The following is a 26,185-nucleotide window of genomic DNA, read 5'->3' as shown; positions in this document are numbered from 1 at the left end:
CAACACTTCAGTGTGGCAGCATTAGGTCTGTACCTGACGATTTGGTAGCGGGTTCCTCCACGTCGAATACTTTCGAGAGGCAATACCGTGGGAAATTGTTCGTTGTTGACTTGTATGTCACGCATATGTCCTTCGGACTGTTTGTGAGCGAAAAGCATCTGCCTGGATACAGCTGCTGCCCATTCTACAACTATTAGTGCGGTGTTTTTGTCCTGTTTTCCCATGAGTGGGTAACATGTCTTCCATTTTTCACACTGTCAGGTTCACCTCAGTGTATATGGGGTGGGTCTCATAATCATAGTAACGGGTTGTACCGGCACTTGCGGTCGATGTGGAATCTGCCTAAGTGATGATTCGTTGTGGGGTTTATTGGATTTTAAGGACCTGATGAACCAAGCAGCACTCCATCTGATTACTTGTGGGAGAGTATTCATTGTTCAACGGGGCAGTGTTAAAGTTTGTTGCTCTCATCTCCACCGAGTCAGAAGGTTTTATATTGGGATCCGCCCTTTTCGGATCGTCCAACAACTTCGGCGGGAATGTGGTATCCTCAGGTGATATTAAGATGTGTTCCAGTCGCGGTCTTTATCCGACCCAGATGCATTTCACTCTGTGGGGTTAAATCGTTGAGTTCCGAGGGAGTCCGATTCCAATCAACCCGAGTCAGGCCCAATTCATTTCTTCCACTGAGAGCGTAACCCCCTCCGGCCACCCACATGTGGCAAGCAAGTTTCACGACGACGACTGAAGTAATTGTCTGTAAGCGTACTCAAGTGAGTCATACATCAGACAATTTACATCAGTAATCACCTTGAAGTAGCTGGCTTTCTGGGCTGAATAACCTCAGTCGATTCCGTCTCTGCGTGATGTGAATTTAGTAGACAGGCATTCTTTCTGTTCTTTTCGTGAATGGGATTACCACGACCGCACGCATTTCCTGTCGGCTTTGCAGGACGAAGTCTCCATTACCGATCCCCAAGTCTGTTCACAGCATCATCATTCTTTGGGTTTGATCTTACTCTGACGGCCAGTACAATGTTCCCCTAGCTTGGTGAACCGTGGTCAAAAGTTTTAATCATCCGTTTTGCCTAGGCATCACTGGAACCACTGCTCACACCAACTCGTATTTGATTTGTTTATACCACTGTGTCTACCTGGTACACGTTATCAGACCTTTTGAATGTTCGATTCCCGCTTGCTGTTGCCACGCATTCTGATAGACGGATACACTTCCGAGTTGAAACGTAACAAATCAGCCTAATCAATCGGTTGTCATAGAAGTACTGAGGTTGCGATCTTGGAACATATTCCGGATTGTCATGAAGAGACTAACATGATCAAACTCGCTTTCTGTGAAATAATGATGGATCGACTACTGAACCCTTGTAATTACTGTCGTGAGGGTGAATTTTCGTACATTCTAGTGAGTTGGGGCATTAAGACTAAACGGGTCCAGGTCACTGCGTCACTTCACATTTCTGGTACTTATCGCAGTACATATGCAGTTTTTAAATTCCAATTTCAGACCACGTTGATTAAGCCAACGGAGTGTAATTAGCGGCCTGGTGAACGCCGCCAAGTGCTTCAGAACCTTGTTTACTGTCCAGAACAAGATAGACTCATGATGATTCCAAAGGATATTGTACCCGGTGGAAATTGCCTTGAAGGCATAATTATTCCTGTTATAGTGCCTATTAAGTATCGCGAATCCATGTGCTAGTTTAAGAAAATGGGTGAATGTTTCCTGGCAGCATCCATAGATGAACGCAACCTTGTGACACCATTCGTGGGAAGCCCAGATACAGCCATATTTTCCAGTCAGACGTACACTTTACTTTAGCAATCCTTCCTGCAATTCACTCGTAAAGAATGGTTTAATGCCACTTACATGCGGAGAATATCTTCTAGATATTTTATCCCATGCGGTTTTCAATGCAGATGTACAGTGTTAGCCCAAAAAGTCCTTTGGGGGAATTCACTGCGGTAAACATAGCGTGTGGGTAGCGAGTCTCCAACTCCTACCTTGCAGTGACAGTCACGTTAAGAATCCTGAATCTAACTCATCAAGATAATTTACTCCTCATCGTCCAATGTCTGGCCCCACTGGGACCGTCTCTTTGCCTTATTCTACGATCCTGTGCCAACTAAGGGATTTCAGCTCGTGTTATTCCACTCATCCGTATTTGGTATGCAGAATGTTGGAGTTGCAATGCAATGGGCCTCTTTCCATCGAATTCGGGAATGCATTATATGTTTTTTTACTATTCGTATTCTCAGACATTAGAAGCCCCCACGACTACTTTGTTAACCTCACGCGTTTCCCGGAGAGGAGTTTGTACTATCAATAGACAGTACATCAAAGTCCCCATATTGTATCATAGTGTTCGAGATAGCTCAGTTACCAACTTACAAACCAGACGGTCCAATGTTCGAACCCAACTTCAGCATCTCAACTCTTCCTGTCTAGGCTTTGGCAGCCTGGCAGTATTACAGCCCTCGTGCTTCCTTCTGTTGGCGTGGCAGCTAGGCACTGGAAGGATTGTAACTTAGTGGTTCGAGCGTTCCTCTCGTCTACTTGATGTTTCCAACAATCCAGATAGAGGTGGCTCGGTGGTAAACATGTGAGCTGCTAACCAAAAGGCTAATCTTTTGAAACCACTCTCGTATCTGATCGCTCTTGCCTATCGCTTCATATCCCCATGTCATTCTTTCATACCCAATAGCTGAGAGGGTCCCATAGCTAAGACGGCCAACAACCGTGCCTGTAAAACTTTACTTGCCGATTTTCACAGATGTCTTCACCCCTAATTCGGCAACTGCCTCTGTCAAGAAGAATTACGGCATCTTTTAAGAAGTTTTCACCTACATTCTTGGGGACACCACTGTATGCGCGGACACTCTCAGGTCGACCCAATAACCTGACGCCTTTAGCTGGGAATTATACACGGCATTCTAATTTCCAAGAAGCAAATTACCGCACTTGTTCCAACCCTCGACACATGAAAGATCGGAGTACCACTCGTTGATCAACCTTCTTTGGGATGATTTGCTTACTATGTTTTCATTCTCCAGTATAGCTCAATGGTATTTGATGTACACAAACCATCGTCACGATGAGATCCCCTCTCTCCGGCTGGTCAGTTTTGCATCATTCAGAATTCGTTACTGGTCCCTGGAACTTGAGGAGATCCTTCGGGAGTAGTGGCTGTCGGAGCTGTTTTCAATACCCGTTGTGGCCTTGAGCCTCTAGGTACCATTCATTTGGTGCACCGTTTTCTATCAGGACCCCAGCCATTCATTCAGAGTAACTTCCCCGCTAGTGACTCTGAGTTCCAGGCATACAACATTCTGTGGAGCATTACTCGCTCATGGCATCTAGAGCGGAGATAATCACAAATACTTGCAAGTGTTTCTTACTTTTACGTGCCAGCAGCAAAACCAACAGGACGAACTTCGCGACAGTAAGCTGATGTCGGGAACAGGAATCAAATTGGCTGTATGGACGAAGTACTAGATCACTCATCAGTTGTCCTTCCAACAACCAGCAGTCGATTGAGGCTCCCAACCAGAAAATCATTGTAAATAATCAGGTTTTTTCATTAGCAGAAAATCCTAGGTGAAGGTGGTACGTTGCAAAACCAAAGCCTTTATGATTGATATATGCCCCCTTTCCCAAAACGCTTGACGTTGTGAGGTAGGTGAATGAAGGTCTGTAAGTTAGGCTTCATTCATTTGGAATACCTAGATAGGAGCCAAAATGGACCAAGTGAACGGTTAGCAAATTCAGGAGAATAAATACAAGCAGACTAATATGTAACCATCTCTCTCCGGAGAGGTGTTTGGAGTTACCAATCTGACCATTTTGGAAAGATTAGGACTTCACTCCTTTCGTACAGGCAGCAATAAAATAAAATGATCGTTTAGCTGTAACATTCTTCGATGCTTAACTGCAATGCCACCCGATGGAAGCACGGACCTGAGCTACTACCACGTTACCCAAGCCTAGATTGAAGTAGTCGAGATCATGAGGTTAGATTGAAGCACGGNTGCAATGCCACCCGATGGAAGCACGGACCGGAGCTACTACCACGTTACCCAAGCCTAGATTGAAGTAGTCGAGATCATGAGGTTAGATTTGAAGCACGGATCTTCCGATCAGTAGGTTCACGCCTTGACCTCTGAGCTATCTCGAGCCCTAACAACATGACCGAGTTCTATGTTCCTTTTGCTGACCAGAGTGGATATGCAGAAGTGCACATTTTGTGCAGTCCTGAGTAAAAAGTATCATTTTACCTGATGAGATAAGGTACGATCTACACGATCCACATAGCTTGGTTGGTACTGTATGAAAAAGAAGTAATTGCTAGTAACTGAAATCACTAGGATATCCACTGCACGGGATACCATTCCTGTAGAAAATAAACGGCTTTTGATATACTCAATGGAAACGTCAAGGTCGATTCGCAACTCGCAACGTCCATCATAGCTTCTTTCCATTCCCTTGCATCGCAAGTCGGGTGAGTGGCGTCTGAGCATAACAGTATCACGATTTATATTGCCCAATGAATGCGGCTTTTGTTGCTACCCTAGATTATTTGACTTCAAAGTTCCTGGAGAAGTACCATTAGGTGCCAGTAAGCTCCAAAACGTTCGGGGCGTGGTGATGAAGTCGACATACAGTGGGGGGAATACTACTCACTCTCATGAATTGCTTGGAATGAAGAATGTATTGGGAAGTTGGAATCAGAGATTATAAATTCTCAAGTGTCTCAACCTGTGGTTGAGTGCTTCATGGCCGTCATCCTTGTTTTTTTGTTGGTTTGGATTGGGCTTAATAGCCTCTCAGCATGCAATAGTTTTTTGGAGTTTTGTAGAAGAGAAGTCGAAATTTACCCTGGTGTTTGTGGAAGACTGTTGCACTTGAAGTGTGTTAAAAATCTGATTAGCCGAAGTTAAATGGGAGCCGGGGGAATATAAAATGGCAGCCTAATAGCCTTTCATGCACCGTACACTAGTGGTTATCAACCGGGAATGAAGTTACCTCTCAAAGGAGAGTATGAGAAACGGGATGCGTAATTAGTTCCCACATATTGACGATTCGGTAGTGGATACTTCACAAATGTTGCAACTGTGTACCGGGCTAAGAGCAATGACTCGTCTTCTACACTTGGCATCACCGTGTGCCGTGCCCCTGTGGCGTTCATAATCGATGTGAGGAGAAGTCGTTTGAGCCTACTTTCCTGTCATTACGAGTCGCCGGCTAGTTAAGAGTTTGATACCTGTTCGTGGTGATCTGAGTATAATTGTTGGGCGCCGCGACATCGATTGTTTTTCCTTACTCTCTGAGTTATTTATCTCGGGCTTAAACATTATTCGGAAGTGATATGCATTTGTTAGAATCACTTTTCCTGCTTTTCATAAACCTCTAGGTGTTCAGGGATTGTATGATTATGGTCCTATGGGCTGTGCGATGAAGGCCAATCTGTTGGCTGCATGGCGGCAGCACTTTGTTTTGGAGGACCAGCTCCTGGAAGTAGACTGTTCGATGCTCACACCGGCCCCTGTTCTTCAGGCCTCTGGTCACGTTGATCGATTTACGGACTTCATGGTGAAAGATTTACAAACAGGCGAGTGTTTCCGCGCAGATCATTTGGTCAAGGCCAATCTCGAAGCGAAGCTCAAACACAAAAAAACATCAGAACAAGAAAAAGAAGAGATACAAAGACTACTGCTGCAGGTTTGTAAATACACAAAACTTCTCTATTTGTGCCATCTAAAAGCTCTGTCTGTTTTTGTCCCACGCGATCCTGACTGGTGCACTTTTACCTCCGTGAATTATGTCCATCTGGGGCAACGAAGCATGATCTAACTTGTTTCAACTGGGTGTTCTCTTTAGGCTGAAGAAATTCGCAGGCGCAGCCATGCTTCGAGCTGTTGGGTTCCCGTACTCTAACTGTATGGATTTTTCTCGTTTTCGCGTAACCATCCAAAGAACCGCCAGTGAACTTCTGCTTCATGATCTTCACTGGTGACACTGTAGCCTCTGTAATGTTCTTAACAATGTGAAACGCCGTTGTGGTCAGTGTATCGTGTACCCGAGTTGTCTTTGAGTAGCACCGCTGACGGTGCTAGCGGATTATTTAGAGCCTATCTCCGCAAGTGGGTGAATTTATAGTCCGTAGCAGCGATTTTTGCCGCCCGATTGCTTGATGTTGCACTCTGGCTACAGTGCAGCAGTTTGGTTCGCTTCGAAGTTTGTAGAGTATCCATTTGGTGACTCCATCTGGCTGATAGTTTTTCCCCCGACCGGCCAGTACTTGATGTGGTAACGGATGGCCCAAGTGGTTAGAGCGCAAATTTACTGACCGGAAGGTCCGTGGTTCGAACCCGACCCCTGCCTAGGCTTGGGCAACCTGGCAGTATTCTAGACCTTCAGGTGGCATGGTGGTTAGGCACCGAAAGGGTACTACAGCTGAACGACGTGGTAACAGATTTTTAATAGGATAGCTGTCGCGCAATACCAATGCAGGCGCCTATCCAAATGATGCCCGGTGCTCTCGATGGGCATAGTGTTTTCTGGTGACACATTTCTTTGGGTCGCGCGCTTTTATTAACCATTACTAAATAAAATCATCTGTTTAAAAGTAAGTTTAGCCTTTGCCATCTCTTCCACTATCGATGACAATGTGTGTACACGGTCGCGGTATTGGACTAAACCGAACACAATCCAATTACAGAACTCGTAAATTGTGTTTTGTGTGATTTTATGCGAGTCAACATAGGACAAACTTTTGTACGTGTCCTGCCTTCACTTTTCTCCTCACCTGTTAAGCTGGACAACTTTGGCGGTGCTGAATTGAATTCGTTAATACGCAAGTATGACATGCGATCTCCAGCAACAAACAATGAACTGTCCGAGCCTCAGCAGTTCAACTTGATGTTTGCCACCATGATTGGTCCGACGGGTCAATGTCAGGGGTAAGTATTGATACACAGAAATAAACAGCAGACGAGTGTCTATAATCCATGCATTTCCATACTCGTTTATTGCTCTTTTTCATCGCTTGTTCTGTCTTTCACTTCGCTAACCATCAGGAACTCGGATTTTAATGTAGCCGCTTCCGCTATTGGTTTGTTATCAGTTCTTTCGTTTTGGTGACTACGTGTTCGATGAATGAGAGATCATCTGCGCAGATTTTGTACTTTTATCCAAAAGGCAGTGGTTTTTGGATATGTCGACGTCACGTGATGTGACAACAGGTATTATTACATTTCCGAAGCGTGCTAAATAAAGTTGGGAAATATTTCTAATCTGTCGGCTGTCGTGTTACTCTGTCATCTTCAAATTTTACACATTATATACTAGGCTGTATGCGAAATGCAAGGGTTTCTTCGGAGTGAATTTTTACCGGATTATTTGATACATGTTCTGATGTGAAGAACGAAATGTGGAGGGGAACAGTTCCAGTGTTGTCGTTCGACTGTCAAACCTCTCTCTCAATCTGACAATTTGGATAGGAATCGGTAACACGGACACCGTCGCTATCTGTCCACATTTGCATCCTGTAGCTGTCTAGCTTTTACCCAACCGAAAACCGAAGAATCTGTTCATGTTACGGTTCGGCCACGCAGCGAGCAGTGACAGTACTCTATCCCCAGCTATGTTGCTTGATCCAGACTCCTAGCACGGCGGATAGTAAGAAGACGAAAAACCTCGGACACAAACTTTAATGATCCAAAAACAGGCGATGCCCCGAGCTTCCGAACCCAAGTCAGTAAAAAGATGGTATCGTGTCAGTAAGTGGTCGGATTTAAATTTCTTGGAATATCAATAGGCCATTGATTTATTCATAGGTTGACCTTGAAGATGCCGGAAGCTCGCTAGCACACATAAAAATACAGCGTTTTTTAGGGGATATTGATATCCCTAACACCTTCCCTTGTGAAAAGTCAGTAACATACTCGACGGGGGTCGACCTGGATACGTTCCGGCTGGCGGCGGCGTCGGTCTGTCTACCACCTGGGAAGAAGTGTTGGATCAAATACTGAGCTGCCGGTCACACTCTCCTCTTTCGAAGCTGTCTCAGTTTTCAGCTCAAAAGTATCGAGCAATATGTTCAACGGTACGGTACCCGGACGTACTTGAATTTCCGGCGTGCTGTTAAAGCGGAGTTGGTTTTGATGTCTGGTCCAGGTGTCTTGACCAACCGACACGAACACTACCGCGTTTGCGCTAGTGTTCACGTCAGCATTTGCGGCTAGATTTCCTGTCGTCATTTTAACTGTGATAGACACAGAAGAAACACAATAGTCAAACTGTCGTGAAGCAGGTTTCACAAACATGGTATTCTCATTTCTATTGGACATCGTAGGCGCGTTACTTACATCTATTATACCGTTGGAGGGGCATTTGGGCTAGGAGAAAGTCTTTTCAGAAGGACCTTTCGTCCACCACCGTAATCTTAATGCAACCCGTTAGTTAGTGACGTACCTCTGTATACATCCTCCATGTCAACACGATCTAGTTCTGAAGTTTGGTTGTATTCCTTCCGTATGGTGTCCAATAGAATACCGGGGGAAGCGAAATTCAAAGTAACCATTTTACAGAAAGCCTTCAGTGGGATAAAGCTACAATACACATGTTGAAGCACTGGGACTGTTGAGATTGGAACCTTTCGTACCCCTTAATGTGATTGTACAGGAAGCAGACAACAGTTCTATCTTTTCCCCGTCCTATCGATACAATGGTGGTGGTAATTTTTCTCCTAAATCCGCCGTTTCATTTCCTGCGACGTTCCCCAATGTGTTCGAATCATCTTTTAATATCTGGTTTGCAAATAGTTAGTTATGTTTGAACCTCTACGCCCAGCGTATCAGTTGAAAGTTGATCCCGTGACTGAGACCCTTCCTCCATCAGGTGGTCACGTACTGACCTTGGGAATTCAGAATCCCGTGACCATATCACCATATGCTGCTGCATACATTTTCACACTTTGTGTTCGGACACTACAAACGGGTCTCCAGTTTGCGTGATGAGTACCAAATGTCAGTGTTAGACATTGCTGTTTCTGGATCAAACTCTATGAACTTATTAGTTCCAGTACTGTGTGGTTGTGCATTAGCCGAACTTAATTTCACCCTCTATCACTCTTCGGGTTTGTGCATTGCCCTCGTGTGGGGAAGTCTAAGGGCTTGGGTGTCCCCTGGAAGTTGGTTGTCATTCGTTTGCTGATTACATCTGTCTTCAGCGAGGAATCTCGTCACCGAAGCACTAATGAAGACTGACTTGAAAATGCAAACTTGGTCCTTATCGGTGATGTTATCTAGTTGCTATCATCAGATGCTCGAAATTTCGTCTCATTCTCAGGGCTTTCTACTGAACTGTCGGAAGAGTTCAACGCCTTCCATATTTGTTATGATTATCCGACTTCGAGTGTCAGCTGTTCAATCAGTGCACATCTTTCGTAGTTTTTTCTTTAGACATCGTCAAACTGTCCGTTCATTTTGGAAGGGCGACCATGGTTGGTGAGGGTATGAGGCTTCTGTGCGGTTCACAGTATGTTTAAACTCTCGGGTCCTGGAGACCCAATGAATTCTGAGCGATGCGAAATTTTAGCGACTTCTGTCACCAAAAGCCACGTATTGGCTTCGTCCATCATTCCGTGCGGGTGAACCAGATGCTGATTGGATTTTCGGTTTTATCGTATGGTTCGAATGTCAGATTTATTCATTTTCCATCTGTGTAGCAACATGTGTAACCTTGCTGTCGTACACCTTCCATACTGACACTCTCCATTTGTCATCATCGTCATCATTGACAGTTGTAATAACCGCGTACTCATCGTACAGTGGTTGTAGCTGCCACAGTTTCGTTCACCGATAATTCAGGGAGGTGGGGTATGTAGCTGCGCATTTCAGGCGGGAGATGATTAATTGGTGTATAAATTCAGCACTGTCAGTGGGCTGTCAAGTGGGGGGGGGGTTGGAAAAGGAGCTATGCATTGAAGGCAATAGCTTGGACGCACGGGCGCCATGAAGGGCCCAACCGGGCACAGTGTCTTTAACCATTAATGTGACCCTTCTCGGGTCCCCATCCAGGAGGACGGCAATGTTCAGCGCAGCTGAGTTTGCTGGTAATGGCTTTCACACTTCGCTGCCAAGTCATTATTTGACCGCCTCTGGCTCTCTTCCACCCTTCACGTGGTTTTGCGAAAAGAGCCCATCGAGGAAGTCGGTCGACTGGCATACGCAGCATGTGGCCAAGCCAGCGCAACCTATGCAGTGTGATCAGTTCATCTATCGAGGGTGAGTTATTTCTCCGGAATACCATTCGACGTACTTCAGAATTGCTGATCCGGTGTTCCCACCAGATTCGGGCAATGCTCCGAAGACATCGATGGTGGTGAGTTGTTTTAAATTGCATCCTGATTTCTTGGCAGAACTTTCGTTACGGAGGAGAACCTAATGACTGATGCAATCTACCTTGAGGGTTGCTGAAACGCCATTTGTTTTTATAAGACGAGCTCGAAATGATTCGCAAGTGAAGCCAGCTTGTGGTTACTTTAATGGTCTGTAAATGAAGTGCCGCTCGACAAATAGCGACTCTTGCCTATCTAACATGTTAGTGACCCGTAGTTTCGATTAACCACAACCCAAAGCCACCTCAACATGGGAACCTGTTGAAAACGTCTGTAGATGGGCTTCGTCCGCCCTTTACTCATTTTGTAACCCTAAGATTTCTCTCAGAGGAGATCCGGTTTGAGTTGACGTATCGGGCCAATGCATTCGAGCAACACATTATCACCAGGTTAACACAGTGTAAATGCTAAGCATGTTTAATGTTGTTTTTGGGGCGAGATGGCCCAAGTGGTTAGAGCGCGAATTTACTGACCGGAAGGTCCGTGTTTCGAACACGACCTCTGCCTCTCGACTTCCCCTGTCTAGGCTTGGGCGACCTAGCAGTATCCCAGCCCTCGTGCTTCCTTCGGGTGGCATGGCAGCTAGGCACCGAAAGGGTGCTGCAGCTGAACGGTTTATTTTGTTTTTTTTTAAAAATGTTGTTTTGCCCCTTCAGTCAACTGCATTTTGTTCCCCTGCCCTCCTACAGCTACCTACGCCCGGAGACCGCACAAGGAATATTCGTCAATTTCCAACGTTTGCTTCAGTTCAACCAAGGTCGCATCCCGTTTGGAGCCGCCCAAATTGGTTCTGCATTCCGTAATGAAATTAGTCCCCGTTCGGGTCTTATTCGGGTGCGTGAATTCGCCATGGCCGAAATCGAATACTTCGTCGATCCAACCGATAAACAACATCCCAAGTTTGATCGCATCAGGGATGTGGTGATGACGATCTACTCCGCCTGTTCTCAGATGGATGGGCTGCCAGCAAAGCAAATGACCATAGGGGAAGCTGTTGCTCAGGTACAGTCGGCGGTCTGAGTTGAATCTTTTGTTTGTCTCCGATATCGAAATACCTGTTCACTATGTTATCCTTCATTAATATTGCTGGTTCGCAAACGAAACGGCATCTCACTGACGTTAAGTGCTTTGTACCGAAGATTTATCATCGTACCCTGGTCGATCTGTTCATACTACAGATTTACTGTATACAGCAATTAACTAACGCGTGATCAAAGCTGATCTTGATAGTCTTTATCGTTGGACCTCCAAAAAATGGCAATGGATTATGGTACTGTACGTGCAGCCTCACTCACAAGATTCCTACACTACAACGCTGGTGCTACTTCGTCTTCAGTGGCTAATCGACATGGTCAATCACAGCATGGGAAATGTGAACTACGGTCGCCTTCATTCCAGTCACTGTTTGTTAGATTAGCTCATGTTGACACGATATCTCATGAATGTCTATCTGGGAGCGTTTTGTTTATTGCGATATCCCAATACAAACGGTGCCGCTAACCTAAGCGGCACTGTCGATAGTAGGATAAGTTAAACTTCCCTCGGGAAGTGGAATTATGAGAAACGGGGGATTCTGAGTAAGAGGCGGTTCGATATCAGAAACTATACGTTGCATTCCTCGGCTGAACTGTAACCCGAAGTAAAGGGGTTTTCGCTCCATCATCGTTGTTGTCGACAGCAACCTATCAGTGGTACATATTGGTGTTTAACTGCCATATAACCATGAAGAAGGAATACTCCAGTACGGAATGTAGTAAAGGGGAAGTGTGAGGACGATCATGGACAAGTCTCCTTCATCTGGTAGTTAAGCGAGTCTGATAGATGGGCGCCCAACATCAGCTGGCATGAATTTAGCGGCGAACAGATGGTTTCCGCACTACGTTTGGGACGAGACTTGTGCATCAACGATTCAACATGAGCTGCCTTGATGATACACCTTTTCTTGTCCTGGTTAATCGCAGATTAACACCTGTCCATGCGGCTTACGACCAGTGCGTAGCTTCAACTCTACCACTGCTGTCAGTACTACCTGTTTGTGGTTTTATAGATTCCGCATCCGTTTCTGGTCCTGTACCCAGTAAAGTAAAAATCAAGCTTGCGCTACCAATCAACTTGACGCACCATAAATACCACCAGTTGAACACTTGTATTGACCACACAACAACTAGCTGTATGTTGCTAGGTGACTGACGGACGTGAAACAAGCTGGTCGGTCGAAATCTTAAACATTTTAAAATCACCGTATGACTGTATCCCAAAACAGCTCCACGGCCCAAATCGCGTTGGACCTCACGGAGATCAGTTGTCCACGACTCCCTAAGATGAACCACGCCTGGCTCACAGTCTCTAGATTAGTCGAGAGAATAAGTGGATAGAAAAAGCCCAAGAAGCGGGAAACCCGGCGCAGGCCGGGACTAATCATCATCATCGACAGCACTGGTGCTTCACTGCCATACAACCATGACTTATTTGAAAGCCTTATTGCAAAGAAAAGAATAAAGGTGGACGGGGGGGACTTAGTGCTAGCTTAACCCAATCATTCCGAGGTGCCTACACCTCCAGACATTCACTCAGGCAATCTGGATAGAAACTGACAGCAAGAACGCCACCGACATCGGTTGGCAGCCCTATCTTGTGTGTCATATTCCTCTGCCAAGGCCGGAACTACTCGAACTCTCGGCGAATACGTAACACCAGGCCAGGAAAACCACCGGTCAGTTAAGTCATTACGGAGTAGAACGGCTGAAAGGTGCATTTTAGGCCTTCTCGTAAGCCTCCGTGGGCAGGTGTCTTCCAGGAGAAATCTAGCTGGCCTGTGGTGCCTAGAATAAGAGTGGACATTCCTACAGCTGTGTAGTGGAATGTGTACTGCTCAATGTCATGAGTTGATGAAGTCGAAATAGTAATTAAACAATTGGAGGGAAGCAGAGCACCCGGTCTTGAGTGTCCTCTCAGGTCTTGCTTGAGGATAGACAAAAATGACTCGTCCGCAGATTGAGAGACGAATATCTACGGATATCTACTGTTTCTTCTATCTTTCGTGAAGATATTAGATCTAACTGTGAGAGATTTTCGGTTTAGAGGATACAATTTTGGTCACAGCCGCTTCTAATTCGATCATGGGTATCATTCTACGCAGGCCTGGCGACCTTGACATGTGAAGTCGTAAGAATCAAGCAATCCATCCGTCCAGGTCGTGGATACATCGGACACGACAACTTGTGAGACAGTGCCACACACACACACAGGGTCAGCAATTATTTGTCTTCCAAAGTCCGAAAGCAGCATTCGACTCAGCCGATCGCGCTACGTGGTTATGGTGTTTTCCAAACGTGGTCTGAATATTTTCATTGCACTTTTCTAGTCCTTATAATGAACATCTATGGGCGCGTGAAAGTCTATGGAGTTTACACTCCTGCATCGATCACTGCCTTTTACTTTGCTGGCTAAGTTGTTGGCAGTTTGAGATTTTATGGTTGGCTCTTGCGACGTCGCCTACTTTCTCCATTTCGTGGTTTTTCCAACGATGCTTCTCATATGTGAATCGAGCCATGACGCGAGATTTTTTTTTCACCTTCCTTATTGTGACACTGGTCATCTACCGTAATATCTCTTCGTAAAAGTGCTATCCATTCTGCCTCAGCGTACGGGAACCTTTTACTCGTAGACCATTCTAATTAATTTTGCTTGTCTTGGAACTCCTCGTTGCTCTCATACTTGGTCTGGATTATTTGTGATGTCCAAATCGTCTAAAGTCTTCTACTAAATTTTGTCGGGCACTGTAGCAACAAATCCCATGTAGTGTGTTTCATGAATTTCGAAAGCACATGATCACTGCACCTATTCACGTGTTTGTTTCACGTGTGGCTTAGTTTTTTAGTCACGTGATTGGGAAACCGAAGATTACTTGTCCATTCCACTGATTTCCTTTCCTCATTTGGAGGCGCTTGTTTTTTTAGAACCGGTTGACAATGTTAAAGGCTGCTGACACCGTGTGATAGCCAGCCGTTCCATATCACGCAGTTTAGCTGACCCCAATCGTTTTAAATGTGCGGGAACAGTTCGACAGATACTTAACCTCACTTTCTTGGGAGCCAGCGTAGGAAAAATCTAGGAATTTATCATCAACAATCGTAAATTTTTCGGGATGTCAGAATAAGAAACGCGTCGCCCTAGCTCCAACCAAGCTGTTTGGCGTCACTCGATCTAAGGGTTTTAACAAGAAATCATATTTGAAGTTAAACCCTTGTCGAGTGTTACTTTATTCTACCGAGGTTTTCTTCCTGAGACCTGACTACCCGAAATGTTTTCCACTTAGTTTACCCGCTCTTCGACGTGAACTCTGCTCACATGCCACCGATACGCAGCCTTTAAAACTGCAAGTTGGATATTTCCCAACGTGACTGATACTATTCATCGTCACACTTGCGCACCGCTTGTGTGATATTCCTGATCAGCAGCAATGAAGCCTGATTGCACTGTTGGAAGCGGTTTTCTCTGTTTCGTTCGTCAATATATGCTCTTCTCAGCCACTATTCTTGACTTCGCCGATGATCTCGTTTGTTTGCTTTCTCGCGGTTGTTTCCCACTGAAGGTTAGTCCGGCCCACCCACTACAGCTACATAAGCCCTACAATAGTAAGAGAAGATGCACAGCTGTAGCATCCTTTCAGTGCCTAGCTGCCATACCACCCAAATAAAGCACGAAGGCACTGCCGGGTTGACCAAGACATGATGCACAATCACGGACCTTCCGGTCAGTGAATTCGCGCTCTAACCACTGAGTCATTTCGCACTGATGGCTACCCAGTTCTGTTTCCGTCGTCGAATACTAAAACTGAACTAGACACCTAGATGGGTCGCCATCTGGTATGACAGTTCGGTTTTTTAGTTCCCGCTTTCGGCGACACCAGCACCTAGGACACTAACGCGGATTCACTACTTGATGTTTTCAGCCACTTTTGACATGCCATGACATTGTTGCCAGACTGCTTATGTCAGTCTGGTTCCCAGATTGGATACCTCTAGTTTTGTGTATTCTTGCACCGCACTGGCCAGATCTCACATCCAGAATGTACTACAAGGCCGTTAAAGGCTTGATATGCCCGAAGTTTGGCTCTCAAATTTGGTTCCGACCTATGTTGTAAAGTTTTATTCAACCGTAGAAATAGCAGTAATGTGAAAATTCACGTCATTCTTCGTTTGGAGATTGGGATGTCTGAAGCGGGCGTAATTCCAATATTTAGCCTGGTTCGGTCCTTGTCGATCATGTGGAGGAGATTCTCAGCTGCACCGGTTTCGGTCAGTTCTTGATCAGTACTGTCTGAATTGTCACCCAGCAAGACGGCGTCGCCGTCTTATCATCATTGGTCGAATATCCGATTATTTTTGTTGATTCGCAGGCCTCTCCGTATCCGCCTAGAGCACTATGCATTATCGAGTCTATGGCTTAGCTTACTAGGACCGGGCATAGCGTCCACACATTCGCACTTTGGCTTTAGGGTCAAAGTTGCAACATTTCGCTTTAACTTGGACTCGAGCGCTGTTAACGCAACGTTGGTTTGGGATTCACCAAGTGAACTGATGTTCCACAGAGCGGTACGGTCGACTGGATCAATAGCAGTGTTTAAGTATGTACGGTGCAGACTAGGCGGTCGATGGAACATGAGAACGATGTTCTCGTAGCTCCCGAGTAAAACTACCGTTTGAATTAACCTCTTTCTGAAGGAAGTCTTCCTGATTAGATCGAGTTTACGCGTTTCTAACTGTGGAGTTTCGACTGAGTGAATTCTATTTTGGCCACTCTATCTGCAAGCCTGGTGCTCGGTTAGTTCTAGCAAGCTGGTCCGCTTATCCCGTAATTGGCACTAGATGGAAATACTTCTGCTCGAGAACTGGTGCACAAGACTCGTGTGATTCAGGTGGGGTGTTATGTTCTTAATTGGAGCAATTTTCTTGTCAGGGCGCTGCAGTTCACATCGTACGTTATCCTGCTGCTCATAAGCAGAATCTGACGGAAGGGCGCAGTTGACCAATTAATCTACTCCACTAACCTTTCTTAATGGGCTTAGCTACCTCGGACTGATTAGTGCAGCTAATCTTTCATCTCAGTGTAGAACAAGACCGCATTCCTTTTTTGTATGTCCATCCGGAAAACGATTCCGTCGCATCTGATATTCCTCAGACCGCACCTTAGAATGACCATAGTTAGATGTGCCTTCTAGTCTAGGAGAGCTTAACGCTTTTTCAGAGCAGGAGAGCCAAATTTTATTGGCGTCGAGAATCCATTGTCTTTTTCATTCTTTGTCCCCAACGACGATCTACGCTTGTGTTTTCAGGCAACTACGAATGAAAGTCCTTTGCCTCTTTGTTTTTTGGTGACATTCTAACGTCACCAGGCTATTTGCGTGGCTAACTCAGCGGTTAAAGCGAAGGACTATTGGCCGGAGTGCCCATGGTTTGAACCAGTCTCTGGTTATTCGATCGCTCCAATATCTCAGCTTCCTTCGAGTTGCATAACAGCTAATCACAGAAACAGTCTCACAGAGGAAGCATTATTCATTACTATTAATACCTCTTTGGTCCATTTCACCAACTCTTTCCGTATTGATGCCGTCAAATTGCCTCTAATACTACTTTCAAATGCCCGTGCGGCTTCGTGGAGCATTATGGCCGAAAAACACACTCTTTTCCTCATTTTTCTGACCATTGTAATTTACACTAGGGGTTATTTATCGATTTCCCTCATTCATGTCACAGTGTTTGCTACTACTCATAATCCGGGCGATTTGGCAAGTTGGTCATATCGTCGGTTACCACGTGGTTGGAAATTCATTCCAGTCCTCATCATCAGTAGCAAACGGTTTGCGAGACATCCGAGCATTTTGAGTCTACTTTTCTGGTATACAGTGCATCAATTACGCGCTTGTCTGTGGCTTCATTCAAAATCAATCGACGCCACATGAAACTATTATGAAAATCCGGAGTGCGTCATTTAACTGACACGAGTGTGGCAAGTATTTATAGATCGATGGACTTCTGTTGCAATCACTAGTGCCAATAACAGTCGGTTTTGCACTGGTACACGTGACGGCGAGCTTTAGATTTATTCTCGTTGGTAGTTCTCCGATTTGTCTTCACCCCATCACATGTATTGGATCATACTTAGATATATCCCACTAAAAGTGACCATATTCGTTGGAAAGGTTTGCTCATCTTCGTGTGCCTGTCTCAGTCGCTTGAAGAAATTGCCCGAATCTGTCACCAAGCCTTCCGCCTAGAGTGCAGGTAGCCTTCATACCAAACCACAAGTCTTTTTTCACCAAACTGAACGTTAGGTCTCATTCGCCGTAAAACTCGCTGGGCTAACCACACTCGCCATATGCTTTCCTAAACCCCTTGACTGTTACGGTGGAATGAGTAAATTAGCAGCCCTGTACGTTGTGTTCTGCATTCTCACAGCTATGTTTCCCGATATTGTCATTATCTCTATTTTCCCTACCCACCGCTACCCACTCAGGGCATCGTTGCCAATCAGACTTTGGGTTACTTTATGGCTCGAATCCATATGTTCCTTGTGCTGATTGGTGTGGACCCGAATCGACTACGGTTCCGACAACATTTGTCCAACGAAATGGCTCACTACGCGTGTGATTGTTGGGATGCAGAGTGTCAGACAAGTTATGGGTGGATCGAATGCGTCGGATGTGCAGACCGTAGTTGCTACGACCTTACGCAGCACGCCAAAGCGACTGGCACTCGGTTGGTGGCAGAGAAACGGCTTCCAGAACCGGTATGTTTTCCTTTACTTGCCGAAATGTCTTTGTCAAGCCATGTCTGTGAACAATCGCGATGGGAGCGAACAACCTATCTTTGTTGCCCATTACTGACCCTCTAGTCAGTACGCCACAAATCTATTTGATGACAGATGGGGATCACTTGCCTCTTTGGTTACACATACAAGTACACAGGTAAATGGCGAACACGGATCGACTTGTCACTGAGTCATATTGAGTCGTGAAAACAGAATGGCTCGCAGGCCAAAATAGGTTTTAGGATTGAAAACCATAGTCCAGATTCTCGTAGTCGGTCTCCGATGACCTGTGACACCGATATCAACCAATATCGCACTGGTCGGGACTGACTCAAAGGTACCCGGAAGTCATGCTCCTTTTTTCCGTTACTCCATCGGTGTGGCGCAACCGCACTTGAGGTAGATCTGTTCCAACTACGAAATAAGGACACTAGATTTTGTTCACATTTGTTGGACACTTTGTTTAACGGCCAACGTGTTACTCGGTATACGAATTAGCTTAACTTTCAAACGATAATTTAAAGATTCCCAATTTTCCTACACGTGTACTTTCTTTAAACTACCAGAGTTTGGACCCATTTTTTCAAGACATCAAAACTAGGTCTTCCGAATTTGGGTGTCCTTTCGGGGTAAATTTTCATCTTCTATCAGAGGTGATTGCGTTCGAGCGTCCGAATAATCTGTAGCCAGTTCCTGCTGTGTTCTGTGACTACAAATATCCAGCAAGTTTGATAAGTTCAGCATGCCTCCGCAGTAGAGAAAATACGTCTGACCTTGGGTCTCTGGTGAATCGCGGTTGGTAGCATGTGGTCTTTACTAAAAGGCCACCCTCCATATTCTTCACTTTCCTAGTTTTTCCCTTCCATGCCCTTCCTTGTGATCTACCTTCCCCAAGTTACTGATTATGATTTTTGAGGGTTTGTATGATCATTACGGTTTTCGCTTACTGTTTACTTGTAATCATCTTAAAAAGGTGTCGATTGTAAGGGATGATGTGAACTACACATTACTGTAGCTGGTTTCTCCGAAATTCTGGTTTACATTAGACACGTATGTCATAACACGTCCTTTTCCACGACGGAACCTCCACCAACGGAACAAATTTTTCGGCACTGATTCATTCCTTTCCCATGAGGAAATGTCCCGCGAGCCGCAGAGTACACTTACTTTCCCGTGGCAGTTGCATACATAACACAGAAAAGAAAGAAAAAAGCTTTCAGCTGTAGAACCCTTCCGGTGCCTAGCTGCTATGCTACTTGAAGGAAGCATGACGGCTGGGATACTGCCAGGTTGCCCAAGCCTAGACAGGGGAAGTCGAGAGGCGGAGGTCCCGGACCGGACCTTCCGGTCAGTGAATTCGCGCTCCAGTTACTTGGGCCATCTCGCCCACACATTACACAAGGATTCAGCTAATGAGCTGAACTGAAGTGGAAACACCCTTGTGTTGTGACCGACTTCAATTAGTTAACTCTTCTTTTAGGCGAACGATATCTTTGTCGCTGCTGATGGTACTAAAGTCCTCTCGTTGATTTGCTTTTGTAGACAGTCCACTCTTACCTACGTGTACTGTGAGGTCTTTGCGCACACAGTTACAATATAGAGCAGGACTAGGCAAATTATCACTCTGTCTTTTTATCGAGTTCCTGGTAATTGCTATTGTCTTTGTCGTTCAGCCCAACTACGCCATCTTTGTACGATTTCTTAATTTGTTACTCTTCGTTGATATCACTAACACTACGTCTGGAGAGGCTAACTTAGGTGGTCGTTCCGGAGGAGCGAGTTCTCCACACAGGAAAAAGTATTTCCGTTACAAAGGAGTTAAAAATACATTATCTGTTGTTCAGATTGTTGTACCAAGTTTAGTAGTCAGTTTGGATAAGTCGCCGCTGGGAACGCTTTCGTTAACATTCTCTGCTGGTTCTAAACTGGTCACTGACAGTTCATCTTAGTGCAACAGCTGCTTTATGGCCACTCAGTTGCTAAAACGGTTTATGTGCTTGCTTTCTCACCATAAATCTACTCACCTGAGCAGTTTATGAAGCATACGGAATAGTTGAATACCTGATTTGGTCTCGTTGATGCTCTCCAGACACCGGAAGCACGTGATTAGTTGTCAATTCTTATTGCTTTTCGGTGCTGCCAGTCACAATGGGTGCACGTAGGCGTTCATCGGTACCTTTTCTAAGCTATCAGTCAGCCAAAAATAAATGTTTTTCTCATCTAAATGCGGTAGATACTTTTCACTCCTGCGGTTAGGGAGTTTTCGCTTAGCTCTGCTAGAGGATGTACTCTTTAGTACAAAGTTGCGCAACTTGATCACGAACTTACCCGGACTTCTAACTTGTCTCGATAAGCGAGCTACATGAAGTGGGTTGTTCCGCTTTAGGGAGCTTGTTGTGACCCACTATGGAATTGATTGTCATTTGCAAGCAGAATGAACACATTTTTCCAATCCACCGGCACCTGAGTGTTACTCGAGTTAGCCCACATTAGAGACGTCTCAGCACATAGCGCAGGGCGGAAAAGTGAGTTAGCTCCTGCAGACAAACCGAGTGTTTTTGTTTCGCTGTCATCGAGACGAATTTGTAAACAGGAGGATTTTAAGAGTCTCAAACCAAAGTCCTTGGCTCAAAAGCCGAGTGGCAAAGCAGTGACGATTGTAGTAAGCCTGCCAGTCCGACTTTTGGAGACCAAGTTGTCTCACTTGTTCCAACAGTGAACCCAGAGTGCCGTTTACTGTTTCCTACCCTGGATTCACTATGAGCACCCCCAGCATGAGGAAATGGCTTGTTGCGATTGGCCAACCGTTGCACTCCCACTGTGACGCCAAAACGCGACAGAATCCGATGAATGTTAATCTGATCCAGCCGGCGGGTTACCATACTCCTGAACCTACTCGGTCCCTGAACCCTTTCTGTTTCCTTCTACATCTGACTTGGTCCACTTTTTCACCCTTGTGTTGATCGGTGCCATGGCATTCTGTTTGGATTGTTCACCCGGAAAACTTTAGTGACTGCTTTGAGGAGATTGTCTAAAAAGCTGTCCCCATTTGCCTGTCAGTCCAACAATTTACTAGCCAAACTAGGTTTGCATTCGGTTCTGAACTGGATGCATGAAGAGGAGGCGAGGTTTTGAATTTATGTTTTCAGCTTCACAGCTCGTAAACCTACCTTTAGTATGCACCTATCCAAAAGTACTTTTCTGTTGTGATTCGCAAGTTAGAGGAGGAAGTTCTCCAAAAAAGCTTTACTTGCAAAAAGTGAACACTGCTGGACGTAACACCAAAATGACTCATTTGAACTAAATGCCACGTCAGACATTGGGCAATTCACTTTTTGGATGATTTTTTATAAGTTCGCTTCTAATTTCCATGGACGGTGTTCACTCGAATTTAGCTTGGAAGTAAAGAAGCCGCTTGTGTTCAATCCGAGCTTCTCAATATGGATTGTAGCATTCCAGATCGAGGAGCGTTAGTCTTCTTAGTATGACTCTGGAAATCAGCATCCTTTCATCGTTTTCCGTATCCTTCATCCGTGTCCAGTTTGGCAGAAAGTTCTGAAGCGAATGGGCTGTGCTATCGCCTCACTCAACCCTGCCCACGTCCAGTTCCGATCACCACAGACTTGTCCGTTCGTACGAAAGATCACTGGGAAATCCCCAAGTCGTCTATTGTGCTCATTAAACAGCTGGGAGCCGGACAGTTTGGAGAAGTGTGGTTGGGTGAGTCTTTGCGAATGTGTGTTCCAGCTTTTGCCTTGTGAGGCTAAAATAACTGATAAACAGTGTATAATTATTGCATTCCTATCGCCAGTTATTAGCGTTGCTCATCTCTTGTGACTCTAGTTGGATTCGAACCCGCAGTTCCCTGGACTGGAGTGGTATCGTTGTACTGTTCAATGACAAATACTCTGATTAGCAACTGTGCGTACAACACGATGTTCCCCAACCGGGCTGCTGATGTCACGTAATCTGGTGTTGCCTGGCTCATTGAGTGACGGTCCCAGAGAATTCCCATACGGCCTTTTTTCCTGGCATGAATTATGATGAATTTATCATCAATAGTGAGGATATTTCCAGATTTTGAGTTATACGGTGACTCAGGTTTTCTGCGTAAGTTGGTTTTGCGTCACTGGATGAAAAATCAGCATTGTGGTTTTTCGCTGTCGACTTTTTTTCGGGAGTAAAACAATTTCGTCAAGTTCTAAATACGTTGAAATTGGAATTCTAGATTCTCCATTGGCTGTTTAGTTTTTCCGCATCCGCAGGTCAGCTCGCTGCTACTCGCTGTTCATGATAACCGACGTGATCACCATTCTGCATGATTGTGACAAGGTTCGTTTCCTGTGGACTTGTCTACACAAATTATCCTAGTCAAATAAAGGAGGTGCAGAATCATGCTACTGACTCGGTGTCCTACATCACTGTGATTATGGAGCGAGATGGCTCAAGTGGTAAGAGCACGAATTTACTGACCGGAAGGTCCGTGATTCGAACCCGGCCTCTTCCTCTTAACTTCTCTTGTCTAAGTTTGGTTAACCTGGGAGTATCCCAGCCCTCGTTCTTCCTCCGGGCAGCGTAGTATCTAGGCACCGAAGGAGTGTTACGGCTGAGCGATTATCTTTCTTTTTACTCCGTCGGTTGTTAGCGCAACGTATAAGTGTCCTGCAATCTTGGTTTTCCGAGACTTTAAGTGTGCGTTTGATTCTGTCGATCGGTTCGTTCTTCCCAATACGCAAGTTTGGCAGGGTAGTTCCCGAAGTAAATGAAGATCTTACGCTGTTTATTAAGGTACCGGAATATTGGTAGCTCGGATTTGTATAGTGGTCATTTGTCAGATGACTGTTTATCTGATCTTGGCAATCGTCCTGCAGACGTTTTGTCGCCAATCCAGGGTATATTATCCACCCACCTTAATGCGCTTCTTTTCGATTGGTGACGAAACGTCTGCAAGCTAACTGTCAAGATCAGATCAACGCCCAGCATTCGCTGTTTGTATTCACATAATTGTGGACGAATGGGAGTGGGATGCTCTACTGATATCTAACTGAATAGCAACAAGTAGCCACAGGAACTGTCGTTCTAAGTCCCGACGAAGCGGTGATAATAAGGATGATTGATCGTGGCTATTTTATTCTCCATGATGCTCGTGGATCCCTGACAGACTAAGTGGAGTAATCTTTGGCGAAATATACTCATTTGCAAACACATTTGGTTTTGCGACTCTCTCGTGGGCTGTCGAAGAGTTTTCAGCAACCTTATGAGTAGTGTATTACGCTTATGGAGTAGTCTTTGCTATTGCCGGCGCTCTAGGCCTCAGCCATCCTCGTCCGCCTGGATTCGCGATCGCCACACACTGTTATTTTCTGATGCCTGATAGTTCGCCGCGTTAAATTGTGTTCCGGACCGAAGATTGCATTTCTCCGCGTTTTAAATGATGGCGTTGTTTCTGATATTTAGCGTTTGTGTGAAGCTTGTTGTACGGTGTCACAGACTGAACTCTTGACCTAATGAAAACACTGGGCTCTTTTCCAATAAGAGTTAACACCCGATGAGTGGAACAACTGAAAGGGAGTCCGGGACGTTGCTCTGCTGAATTCGTCCGTCTTCAGAATCTCCGAGCCCCTCATTTGCCAAGTCGTCTCTAGTTGTGTTCTTTGAGCACCTCCATTATTTGCTCGGATATCCCTAACTTATGCATAGTGAATCTATGTTCTACCGAGATTAAGTGACTATTTTGATTCCCCATACTGCGACTGCTTGTGCATATACATCCTCTGGGTAATCGAGAAGGTCCTCTTCTCTGATCGTTTCGTCGATTTAAGTGCATCTACTGGTTCCATGCCTGCTCATTACCAACAAACCTACAGGGTTTAGAAGTGGACGGGTTGGGAGCCCACTTAGTTACGAACCGCTCCACCGAGTGTAGACTTTCTAATTAGTTGATGGTTGATCATAATCTTACTATTGATGTAGGATTTGCGTGGTACTGACCCTAGGTCGTGTTGTGGAAGCTTAGTCGCGTGATCAACCTTGCGTTTGTTGAATCAAAATCGCATCCACATTAGGTCTTTAGTTCAGCGGCATTGTATTCGAATGGGTTGTTAACTTGCGTTTCATACCCTAGCTGTTATTCTGTACCAGTTGCTGCATTTACCCCGCGTGAAACAACACACTGAACTACTACTACTTATAGAACTGTGCTAAGTATTTCATCTTGTTACCCTGTCCTCGGTTTGCTCCAGGTTGACAGCGGGTATTATATGATTGGACAGTGGTTCAGGTTCTCGAAAACCCACATTCCGATCCATCAGAGTGATAGTTTAACTGGCGACCGCATGAGCTGTTAGGAAAGGTGTGTGGTACATGTACTGGACGTGTGTCTGGTGTGTGTAGGGAGTCATCATCATCATCATTGTCAGCTGTAATAACCGCGTACTTGTCCTACAGTGGCTGTAGCTGCCACAGTTTCGTTCACCGACGGTTCGGGGAGGTGGGGTAGGTAACTGCGCATTGAAAGCGTAACCTAGATAGATATCATCAACAGCAAAAACACAACACTGAACCTTGTTGCTATAATGCTGTCCCGATCTGTTTGGGTAAACCGTAAATTCATCACAGAATGTAATTGTGATCCGGTAGCTTATTGGCTTTTTCTGCGCAGAAAAAGTTCCGCCATCACAAACAATTGACGTGTGTAGGATATGAGCCACGTCTTATTTATTTCTATTATTGCTGGAATTGTCTGTTCAACACAGAAATATTTTATTGATCCACTGGAGGAGAAACCGGGATTACTCTCAGAATCTGGATCGATATCATTCAGCTCTCCTTTGCCGCATATTCATAATAATCAGTTTTAGTAAGCCTCCGAAAATTTCACCTATTTAGGTAGCTGCAAACATTACGCTGATTGCCGTTCGTAATCACAAGTGAATCGTAACTTACGTACATAAACCTCAAATGACAGTTCGGCGTCATTCGGGGGTCAAAAAGAATGCCACATTCACAAGGTGTTGATTCCTTTGTACCTGGTCTTACCGTGCGTCGATGGGTCCGATTTTATGATGCTCCTTTATATCCGAGTGGCTTACAACAGATGGTGCAAACGATAGCCTGTAACGGCGTTGTGTCAGGATCGTTTCCGACGGAAATCGTCACTTCACTCCAATTCGGGCTGCTGTAATAAAATGTACGTTGTATTAAGGAGGCTTTTAAGTTTTACTTCAAAAGATTTCAGTTCGCTAGATTGAAATTTCCGCGTTACTGTTGCTCGTTCACACTGGCTGCAGTTCCCCATGACGAGTCAAGTTTCCACTTTTAATTTTGTATGTTCTCTGCATTCTCGTTTGCTGCCACTGTAGCTCCTCGCAGCTTGTGATTGGTGACAAGGAATACACAATCGAACCTTGTATGGTTCATATAAAGGAGTACGAAACAAACGTTCAAGGTGGGTGATTTATATACATCGTGAATTCACTCATCTCTCAGTCGACCTCAATATTTCAATTGTTCTTGCAGTTTCCTTTATCAAATAACAGTAATCATCACCCACGTTTCGCTTGAGGGCTCCCATGTCTAAAAATTCATACCGATCATCATGAAACACCGCATTTCACCATTAAGATATCAAATTTTTGGCTTATTATTCCCTTTCGAAGGATTTCATTTAATGAAAGGACTGCACCCCCTAAGAGTTATTCTGGATGAGAAGGCTCATTGGTTAGAGCGCGAATTTACTGACCGAATGGTCCGTGCCTTGAACCCGACCTCCGCCTCTCGACTTCTCCTGTCTAAGCTTGGGGAACCTGGCAGTATCCCAGTCCTCATGCTTCCTTCGCATAGCATGGCAGCTAGGCACCGAAAGGATGCTACAGCTGAACAACTTTTTTTATTTCGATCTCTTTCTGAACCAACGGAGTACGTTTTCCGTACTCCGAATTCACCGCTCATATTCG

General features: G+C 45.2%; 1 protein-coding gene across 1 annotated transcript in view; it reads left to right on the top strand.

Annotated features, from left to right (window-relative positions):
- The window catches only part of T265_00610 (hypothetical protein), a gene marked incomplete at both ends in the record, with an annotated part of 84,522 nt that overhangs the window by 5,321 nt on the left and 53,016 nt on the right, over positions 1-26,185 (top strand). Inside the window, 4 exons of the mRNA XM_009164438.1 lie at positions 5,430-5,737; positions 6,833-6,978; positions 11,108-11,420; positions 17,937-18,209. Coding sequence (XP_009162702.1) covers positions 5,430-5,737; positions 6,833-6,978; positions 11,108-11,420; positions 17,937-18,209 — 1,040 coding nt within the window. The remainder of the gene's footprint in view (positions 1-5,429; positions 5,738-6,832; positions 6,979-11,107; positions 11,421-17,936; positions 18,210-26,185) is intronic.

The sequence above is a fragment of the Opisthorchis viverrini genome, assembly GCF_000715545.1.
Source record: "Opisthorchis viverrini unplaced genomic scaffold opera_v5_6, whole genome shotgun sequence".
Taxonomy (NCBI): domain Eukaryota; kingdom Metazoa; phylum Platyhelminthes; class Trematoda; order Opisthorchiida; family Opisthorchiidae; genus Opisthorchis; species Opisthorchis viverrini.
This window is presented reverse-complemented; position numbering and strand designations above follow the sequence as displayed.